The 10,617-nt window shown below is 45.4% G+C and overlaps 1 protein-coding gene across 1 annotated transcript in view; it reads right to left on the bottom strand.

The window, feature by feature from the left end:
* The window catches only part of tmc5 (transmembrane channel like 5), a 365,838-nt gene that overhangs the window by 171,310 nt on the left and 183,911 nt on the right, over positions 1-10,617 (bottom strand). The window contains exon 7 of the mRNA XM_086000829.1: positions 1,853-1,943. Within this exon, the coding sequence (XP_085856955.1) occupies positions 1,853-1,943 (91 nt within the window). The remainder of the gene's footprint in view (positions 1-1,852; positions 1,944-10,617) is intronic.

Genomic DNA, 10,617 nt, shown 5'->3' with positions numbered 1-10,617 from the left:
TCTCTATTCCATTCCAAATATTTGAATCGTTTGATTGATTTTGTTTTTGTAATTTTGTGAGATTTTATGACAAGACCCTTTCTGGTAAGTTAATAAACATTTTTTGCCTTCCTCTCTATAATGTTTTGGCTTTTACCTGTATTTCCTGAACTGAAGTTGGCTAATTCATAACATTTCTATAATCTTAACATTAAGCCAGTGGATCTGAAACTAGGCTGGTGACCTTGATAATTTGCAGTGTTAAGCTGTAAGCAAAAAAAGTTTGCACTCAATGTTGATAGCTAGCTACTCTGGTTTAATTAAACAATGAATGATATGTTGTTTCTCTACAGTTCGAAAGGTGGGTCCAACTTGGAGCCATTGATTTCAATGGAAATGAAAATCCCGCAAAGGAAATGGTCAGATAGCACTATGAAAATTGTATTCTTTCATTCATATATTTTGTGTAAAATCAATTTTTTGGATTGCAGTTGTGCTTTCTCTCGACAGAGTGCTCTTCAGTCTACCTTCTGTAAAGAAAGGAGGATGCACATTGTTACATGTGCGATATTACAGGAGCCAGTATACACAGCAAGAGTTCTCTATTACTATCCTCAGGTCGTGCCATTGTTTAACCCATCATGTCCTGCCTCTCCAATGCACAGCACACTGGAGCTCCAATTAAATATCCGCCCTTGTGAGGCCTGATAAAAGACTTGTAATAACAGTACAGAATGGATGAATATGAGCTGAAATAATAGAAAGAATGAGATCCTAAACAATCATTATTCTGTTATTATTAATGACTCTTGTGCAGAACTGAGAGAAAAGTTTTAAGGGAATCCACTGAAAGAAAACACAAAGTGAAGGTATAAACAGTTAGAAAGCATTTGAAATCATCATATATTTAATTCCTGAGAATTTGATTCCAAGGAATTTTCCCTACCAATAGGATTGCATGCTCTTTCAGCATTATATATCATAAAATTGCATACCATCGCTTGTTTTTTTTTTAAAGTTCATATATAACATGTACCCAGGTTTCCGGCTCAATCTTCAGTGTAAGATAGTATACATTGTATGCCAACATTGACATTATTTCCCGACTAATTTTTTTTCACAAAACTTTAAATTGCAGAAGTGCAACACTGAAGATTTGACCCGCCGGTCTAGATTTTCTGTTTAGCAGAATTGGGGGGGACATCTTTGGCATGGTGGATCTTCTGCCTGCCCCAAAGATGCACTCCGACCCAGATGGGTTTTCCAGCCTTAGGGCCTGCCAAAATATATTGTGACCCCACCAGTGAGTGCACCAGGAAGGGGAGGGGGTGGAGGGGTGAGGCATTGGAAAGTTGTCATGGAAGACCTCGAAGGCCTCCTGTAGCATAGTGTTTCTGATGGTTTCTGTGCCGCTGATGAAAATCAAATTTTCTTTTGAAATTGATGCTTAGGCCTAAGCAGTGAATCATTATGCGTTCGATTGGTTAGGCTCTTGGAGCATTTAAATTTCAAAATTGGCCCTGCGCTGTCCTTAGCAACGCTTGACACCAGGGATCAACATGCCTCCCTGGCACCCAGTGTTGCTCGGGTGTCAAATGACATATACATTAGATGATGTAGTTCTGTCATTTGCATATTATTTTAGTATGTCTGTCCATGCATAAGTAGACCTATTGAACCTCAGCCATCACTTCCGGTGGGAAATCAGGTAGTTGAGAAAATGGAGTGAAGCACCATTCTCTGCTCCTGCCCACCCCATTTTCGCTGAAAACTCAGCAAGTGACAGGCGGAAGATCCTGGCTTGTGTATTCAAATCAATAATGTTTGATACTACGGTGATCCCTTTTATGAATATGTTCCTGTTAATACTTACAAATAATATGTCATACAGGAGCTGGGTGCAGCAATTTATCTTATCGTCTGCTTCCATTGCGTGTGGCCCAATCTCCTGCTCCACCTGGTCCCTGACAAGAAACAGGGGAAATGTACAATTTACATTGCAATTATGTAATAAGCACTTTATATTAAATGCTGCCATTGCTTCGTTAGCATATTGAACAAATTTCCATATTTGGAATGCAGAGCTGGACAGAAAACCCACCTTAGTGCATTCATCCACAAAGAAAAATCTACAGACTCCACCACCATTATCAAACCATTCAATAGGCTCTTGAATGATTAAGCTTTCCACCTTCGCTACTCTGTTTCAAGTGTTGCTCACTCTATGCGTGAAGAAATTCTTCCTGACACCAGTCCTAATCTTGCTCTTCACCAGTTTTAACCTATGGATCCTTGACCTACTGCCTTGGTTCACCTGAAGTAATGCACTGAAAGTTCACCTTTTCTATATTGTTTATATTGTGGCGGAGCCACCAGGGGGACTCTGATCTAATGTACATAATTATCTTTAACAAGAGACCAAACGCGATGACGTCATCACGTTGATCACGTGATCCTCCAGCGGCGGGAAAACGTGATGACGTCATGATGTCAGGCTGGGGAGCCGCCCTAGCCAGTCCTCGTGGAGCCAGCAAAGAGTACAGACCTGTAATGTAGTTTTCCTGTGTTTTTGTTTTAAACTCTATTGATTAGTATTAAACATCGTTTGTTTGATAGACTGACTCGACCTCAGTCCTTTAGTTAGGAATCTAGCCATTCCTACAATATCATATTTGTCCATAAGATCCCCTTTTAGTCATCTCTGTTTGTAAGCTAAAGAACCCTATTCTAATTTATCCACAGAGCTCCATCCTCTAAGTAAAACCTTTAAAGGTTCTAAAATGTTATACCTGATGGTACTGGACCATGACCAGGGCAATTGCAAAATCAGGGAAATGTTTGATTCAAAAATATAGGGACCTTGTGTGCAATTTGCAAGTTTTTTTCATTTAAACAAGAAAGAAAAATGAGCATTTATAAAACCCCTGTCATGAATTGAGGACGTCCCAAAACACTTTACAACCAATTAAGTACTTTTCAAATGTAGGCCTAGTAATTGGATTGCACCCGAATCAGGGTGTGATCGGTGTACAGCACATACTGATGAGGCCAGCGGCAGGACCACGACAAATCGGTCCGCCGACTGCATTAGTATAGTACCAAAGAGCTGTGAATCCTAGTTCTGGACCCAGAGGCAGTTCACCAACAGCGGGGAGTAGCAGGATGCCCCGGCTGTTACACCGGCCGAGGACCTTTGGCAACTCTGGGAGAGAGGGAGCGAGGCAAGAGGTAGGGGGCCGAGCTCCTCCCAGCTCCACATTAGGTAAGTTTTTTTTATAAACTTACCTTTTTGGTGGCGGCCTTGAGTTGTTCACTTAAGGACCGCTGGTTAGGCCGCATGTAGACCAGGTAAATCCTCCTCAGATAAGCTCATAACTACCCTTTGTGCCTCTCTTGGCATTCTGTGAATGGTCCATCGAGGTACCTATTGCTGCCTCATGAATAGCAGCCCCAACCTCCTGTCTCACCGACCTTCCCATCCAGCATGCCCGCTGGGGGCTAATTCTACCAACCTCCTTCCTGCCCCACTCACCCCACCCACCAATGCCCCCTTGGAGTTTGCCAAAGGACCAACAATCACTGTCTCTCTCTGCATTTCCCATCAGAATGTCCATTCACTCTTGAGCAAGGCTTTTGCCATCCATGAAATTATTGTGGATGATTGCATTGAGATCATGGCTTTGACTGAAACTTGACTCATGGGTGGTAACACCTTGCCCTTTAACAAAACTTCCCCACGTGCCAATACTTTCGGCCACCTGATGTTATGGCGCTTATCACCAAATCACACCTTGGTATCTCCCCTTACTCCTCTGATACTTTCTCCTCCTTCGAGCAACTCATCTTGTTTAACTCCTCTCTCATCTCCTTTAAAATCCTTGTTATCTACAGCCCCTCACCAAAGCAAAAAATTCTTTCATGGGATGTGGGCATCGCTGGCAAGGCCAGCATTTATTGCCCATCCCTAGTTGCCCTTGAGAAGGTGGTGGTGAGCTGCCTTCTTTCCTCCCTCCTTTCCTCCTAGCCTCTGCACTGAGCAACTCCTCACTCTCTGTGATTTCAACTCTTCTTGTCCTTTGAATTCAGTGACTTCCTCTCCTCCCTAAATCTCTCCTTCCATATAAACTCTTCTACCCATTCTCTAGATCAGCCCCTCAACCATGCCATTTCATGTGGCCTTGCTACTCCCATGGCCTTGCTGCTCCCATCTGCGACCACATCCTTCTATCCCTCACCACCCACATTCCCCTACCCTCTTCCAACCCTACTTCCTTCTGTGGCCATCCCTGGAAAAAACTACCCCCCAAATTACTTGCAACTGCACTTTCTAATTCCCAACTGCCTAGACTTTGGCCCCGATTTTCGGCTTGTGTGGGAAATGGTCGGGTTTCCCCGAATGTGGGGTTTCTGACACACATAAAAAAGTGTCAACCAGCTCCACGCAATTTTCCCTCAATTGGCCAATTAATTCCCAGCATGTGGGAAGCCTTGCTAATTGTCCAATCTGAGTCAGAAATCCCTACAGTATGATGTCATCATTTGTGGTGCTTTCAAGGTCCACAGCAAGCACTGCATCCTCTGAAGGCATCCAAACAAACCATACAGGATGGCAGAGGAGCCTGCAGCAGCTGTGGCAAGTGCCAGACCCCGAGCTGCCTTCAAATTCGACGAGCTTTCACTGCAGGCATTATTGGATGGGGTTAGGGCCCACAGGGAGGTCCTCTTCCCTAGGTCAGGGAGGAAGAGGCCTCCCACTGAGACCAATGCTGCATGGATGCAGGTGTCAGCAGATGCCAACTCGCTGGGAGTCACCAGGAGAACCTTGGCATTACATCTCTAACTCCTTCCTTAACTCCCCTACAGTAAGATCCAGAGCCCCCGTCCTCACTGTGGAGGAGGAAGAGGCTGTGCAGCCAGACTCCTCAGAGGAAGCTCCAACCTCTGAGGGCGCAGCGTCAGCAGAAGTAAGCGCACCCAGCACCAGTGCAGACACTCACACCTCAGGGGGACCTTCGGGACATAGAGTAGTGTTGTCACCTGGCGTTTCACAGCTCACAAATGAGCCTCAGCAGATTCTGGAGACAGGGACAGCAGTGGAGAGTCCTCGTCGGAGGGCGCAGGACTCTGCCAGCTCAGCTCAGCTGCGCTGCATGTCGACCCTCTGCCTCTGGGTCCATCTGCAAGAGAAGAGGTGATGGATCTCCATGCACAGATGCAGGAGTCTCTGGCAGGTTTTGTCTCCAGGGTCGCTGCAAGTTTGGAGCGAATGGAGTCATTGGCGCATGAACGCATCACCATGGAAAGGTTGGCAACCTCCATGGAGGAGATAACTCGCCAGGGTACGGAAAACATGGTGAGTGCTCATAAGAGAACAGAGAAACCAGATCTTCATGGAAGTCCTTCTGAGTAGGACTGCCAGTGCAGAAACGGGTCCCCATGGCCCCCTAAAGCACAGCAAGGTGCTCTCAAGCCACTTCCAAGCGCTGGCCCCTTCTGGCCTGTGCAGCTTCAGGTGAGTGAGCAACAGCCTGGTGCTCCTGGTGCTCATCATGCTGTTCCTGGTTCTGCTGCTGCTGCCTCTGCTGCTGGAGATCCTCTAATGGCAAGAAGGGAAGGAAAAAAAGGCGTCCCATGCTTCTCGTAGATGCCTCCGCTGAGGAAGCGCTGAGTGGGGATGGCGAGAGGGGCTTCCCAGGAGATCACATTGTGAGGCTCCAACCTTCCACAGCTGTGCCTAAGCCTTGAACAAGTAGCCCCAAGCCTTCAGCAACAAGGTCCTTCAACATACAAGTGCTGTCCCTTTAAATCGCAGCTTCTCCATTGACCTGCAGCTGACAGCTAGCAAGCCGGCAAGCTTCACGCCAGCTCTCAGCAGCGGGGTTCCCCGCAGGCGGGTTTCATGTGGGGAAAGCCCCAAAGTCGCAACGGCCCCGGAAAATCTACCTCAATGAGGTAATTATTGGTAATTAGTGTGCTGACGACCAGTCCCGCCAGCAGCGGCCGGGACTGAAGCGGGGTGCGGGGAAACGGCGGTCCGAAAGTCGGACGGGGTGGAGAATCAGACGGGGGGGGGGAGGTCCCGGGGTCCTGACCCGCTTTTTCGCCGATTTTCGGCCCCCGGCCGCATGAAAAGCCGCCCAACGGTGGCCAGAAAATCGGGGCCTTTGTTCCTCCATTCACCACAATACTTCCGGAGCTGTCGATCTGCTCAACCATTTCCTCCTTTGGCCTTTCATGCGCACCTTTGATGCCCCTGGCCCGAGCAAAGCTTTTACCCTTACCCATCCTAGTTGATTCCCCTAGTATGGCCTATATCTTCGCCCCCTCAAGTCCAAGGGGCGCAGACATGAGTGTATCTGGTGTACAACTGGTTTAGCTATCCATTGCAACATCTGGCTAGATCACGTCAACCACTATCAGGCCGTCTCCTCTGCCAAAACCACACACTATTCCAGGATCATCCTGGAGAGCAAAGATAACCCTCAGCTTCTTTTCTCCTTTCCTCCATATAGAAAGAAAAAGACCTCAGGATGTCCCAAAGTGATTTGCAGCCAATTAAGTGCTTTTGAAGTGTAGTCACTGTTGTAATGTGGGAATCGCGGCAGCCAATTTGCACACAGCAAATTCCCACAAAAAGCAATGTGATAATGACCAGATAATCTGTTTTAGGGATGTTGGTTGAGGGATAAATATTGGGCAGGACTCCAGGGATAGCTCCCTTGCTCTTCTTCCAAATAATGCCATGGGATCTTTTACGTCCACCCAAGAAGGCAGACGGGGCCTCAGTTTAACGTCGCATCCGAAAAATGGTACTCCAAGTACTGCACTGGAGTGTCAGCCTAGATTTTGTGCTTGAGGCTCTGTATGCTGCTAAAGACTGGCCAAGTAGTGAATAAGATTAGGAGGAGGCAGGTTCTTGGAGAGAAACGAAAACCCCAGGCACCAAGACAGATCTGCCAGATGAAGTCTAAACAAAAATGCATGGTTTGGGGTGGGGAAATAATTAGTACCACAATCTCACTGTAAATGAAAATCGGTAATGTTTAGCAGGAAACCAAGGTACTTCCCAAGTATGCAGGATTAGTGTGTGAAATTACGTAATCCTGTTTAATGACCAATGCCTAGATTCACTAATTCTCTGTGCTGAAACCAAAGCTATCAACAGTGATGTTTTGTATGACAGATAGTGCCGCTCTCATGTGCAAAGAGGCTTTATGAATTCATGTAGGACCAAACTGAGGTCCCAATTGATACAAGAGCAAGCCTATCAAGAGTTAATGACATATTTTCCTCTTCTGTGCTTGTGTGTTAAATAATCGAAGAAAATTGGATAGGGGTGAATTTGTACACCCGTAACAGAGCCTGCCTTGTTTTGTGCCCATTTAAATTGATGGATGAAAAAATCAGGCCTGTATGTGGCACTCTCAATAGTGACCCTTCTGTCCAGCTCACCAAGGACTTAATCGAGAACTGCTTGACACATTTCATGGCCGGGTGGATGAGGGGCACAACAGATGTTTTGGTCTGGAGTTCCATCAGAAGGGGATGTTCTTTACATTTTTGTGATATGGTCCAATCTGATCAACCTTCAGATGGTGACTACATTGACGGCTAATATAGACAGTTTTCTGTCACCTGCAGCAATCAAGTTAGTTCATTTGGAGCAAGAATGCATGACTTTTACTCTTCATATTACATGGTCCCCAAAATATTTGGATGATTCTGTGTATCTTCATTTCAGAGCATTGAATAGATTCTTCTGCAAGGCAAACTGCAAGATAGTGGCACTGCCTCAGATCATTAAAGAGACGGATTTGTCACAGTCAACCTCAACAATGCCTAATTTACAAAGTTTTTATAGCCCAGAAACAGGCCATTCGGCCCAACTGGTCCATCCCGGTGTTTATGCTCCACATGAGCCTCCTCTACCCGTCTTCATCTCACCCCATCAACATATCCTTCTATTCCTTTCTCCTTCATGTGCTTATCTAGCTTCCCTTAAATGCATCTATGCTGGTCGCCTCAACTACTTCTTGTGGTGGTGAGTTCCAAATTCTAACCACTCTCTGCGTTAAGATGTTTCTCCTGAATTCCCTATTGGATTTATTAGTGACTATCTTTATAAAGATATACTTTATAAGGTCACCCTTCAGTCTTCTCTCTTCTAGAGAAAAGGGCCCCAGCCTGTTCAATCTTTCCCGATAGGTATAACCTCTCAGTTCTGGTGTGATTCTAGTGAATCTTTTTTTGCACCTTCTCCAGTGCCTCTATATTTTTTTTATAATATGGAGACCAGAACTGTTCACAGTACTCCAAGTGTGGTCTAACGAAGGTTCTATACAAGTTTAACATAATGTTAATAAAAATTTCAGATCACATTTTTATTAGATCCAACTTCCATGGTCGGAACTACCAGTTCAAGGTGCTTTTTTTTGGTTTACGTTAAGTCTCATCTGGAGCCAAAGCAGCACATGATGTTAGTGGGAACTTTGTTCCATACTGCTTTGGGAATAGGTGTTCCTGTCCCTAGAACAGTTTCTTGCTTAGGAGATGGTGTTTCTCTTTACAATGGGTCAAGGAGAGCACTGCCGTTGTGTTTTTGAATTTATGGCAGTCACTATCTTTGTGATCCAGGATACTAAACTGATCATGAGATCATTATTCACAGGCCACCTCTCTACCAGCTGCTGGAGAAAGAATGAGCTTCAGCTCTAGATGTGAGATGCTAGTCCCAGAAGTAAAGATTCTCCAGGAGTTAGTGTCACAAATTCCACAGCTTTTAATAGCTTCTCCTTCTGCCTAATGAAAAGCCATCAAATGCACATTAATAATCTCTGGCTGCAGTTCATGGGGGATCTCCAAAGGATGCAACCAAGTTAGCCATCTTAACACGATCCCTTAGGCAATATGCATGTGCCTTTAAGGGCACTGACTTTAACCTGCCCCTGCATTGACATTGAGGGGTACTGACCCGTGAAAGAGGAAAAAAATCACGGGATTGGGGGTAATATTCTGGCGTGGGTGGAGGATTGGCTCTCTAACAGAAAGCAGAGAGTTGGGATAAATGGTTCATTCTCAGACTGGCAACCAGTAACTAGTGGTGTTCCGCAGGGGTCAGTGCTGGGTCCCCAACTCTTTACAATCTATATTAACGATTTGGAGGAGGGGACCGAGTGTAACATATCAAAGTTTGCAGATGATACAAAGATGGGACGGAAAGTAGTGAGTGAGGAGGACATAAAAAACCTGCAAAGGGACATAGACAGGCTAAGTGGGCAGAGATTTGGCAGATGGAATACAATACTGGAAAGTGTGAGGTTATGCACTTTGGCAGGAAAAATCATAGAGCAAGTTATTATCTTAATGGCAAAAAACTGGAAAGTACTGTAGAACAAAGGGATCTGGGGGTCCTGGTGCACGAAACTCAAAAAGTTAGTATGCAGGTGCAGCAAGTGATCAAGAAGGCCAATGGAATGTTGGCTTTTATTGCTAGGGGGATAGAATATAAAAACAGGGAGGTATTGCTGCAGTTGTACAAGGTATTGGTGAGACCGCACCTGGAATACTGCATACAGTTTTGGTGTCCATACTTAAGAAAAGACATACTTGCTCTCGAGTCAGTACAAAGAAGGTTCACTCGGTTAATCCCGGAGATGAGGGGGTGGTCATATGAGGAGAGGTTGAGTAGATTGGGACTCTACTCATTGGAGTTCAGAAGAATGAGAGGCGATCTTATTGAAACATATAAGATTGTGAAGGGGCTTGATCGGGTGGATGCGGTGAGGATGTTCCCAATGATGGGTGAAACTAGAACTAGGGGACATAATCTTAGAATAAGGGGCTGCTCTTTCAAAACTGAGATGAGGAGAAACTTCTTCACTCAGAGGGTGGTAGGTTTGTGGAATTTGCTGCCCCAGAAAGCTGTGGAAGCTACATCATGAAATAAATTTAAAACAGAAATAGATAGTTTCCTAGAAGTAAAGGGAATTAAGGGTTACGGGGAGCGGGCAGGAAATTTGACATGAGTCTAGGTTCGGAATGGTCATGGCCCTGTGGGTAGTGGAGTGGGCCCAGGGGTCGTGTAGCCTGGTTCTGCTCCTACTATGTTCTAATTCGGTGTTAGATTTCAGGAGATGGTTTTATTCCTGTTCCTGGCTGGGGTGGAGATCGCCTTTACAGAAGGTAAGTACTGTAGAAAATATAGGGACAGAGTGATCTCCTGGACGAGTTTCGATCGCCTAGATGGGTCGGAGAGGAATTTCCCAGATTTTTTTCTCCCAAATTGGCCATTGGGTTTTTTATCTGGTTTTTCGCCTCTCCTGGGAGATCACATGGGTTCGGGTGGATGCAGAGTGATAGAAGATTTGAGGTTAGGATCAGATCAGCCATGATCTTATTGAATGGTGGAGCAGGCTCGAGGGGCCAATTGGCCTACTCCTGCTCCTATTTCTTATGTTCTTATGTAATGCTGAAGCCGGAACAATTCAGGCAAATGTTACAAGAACTCATGTCATGCTTTTTGGGGAGTGATAATGGCCGTCTAGATAATGTACTGAAGCATTTCAAACAGTAGCCCACATGAGTAAAGGCTACCTCTTTTGCTCCTTTATTTAAATTTAAATTTGGAAATGGTGAATA

This window comes from Somniosus microcephalus, chromosome 11 (genome assembly GCF_052327205.1).
Source record: "Somniosus microcephalus isolate GS21.2 chromosome 11, FLI_Smic_1.0, whole genome shotgun sequence".
Taxonomy (NCBI): Eukaryota; Metazoa; Chordata; class Chondrichthyes; order Squaliformes; family Somniosidae; genus Somniosus; species Somniosus microcephalus.
This window is presented reverse-complemented; position numbering and strand designations above follow the sequence as displayed.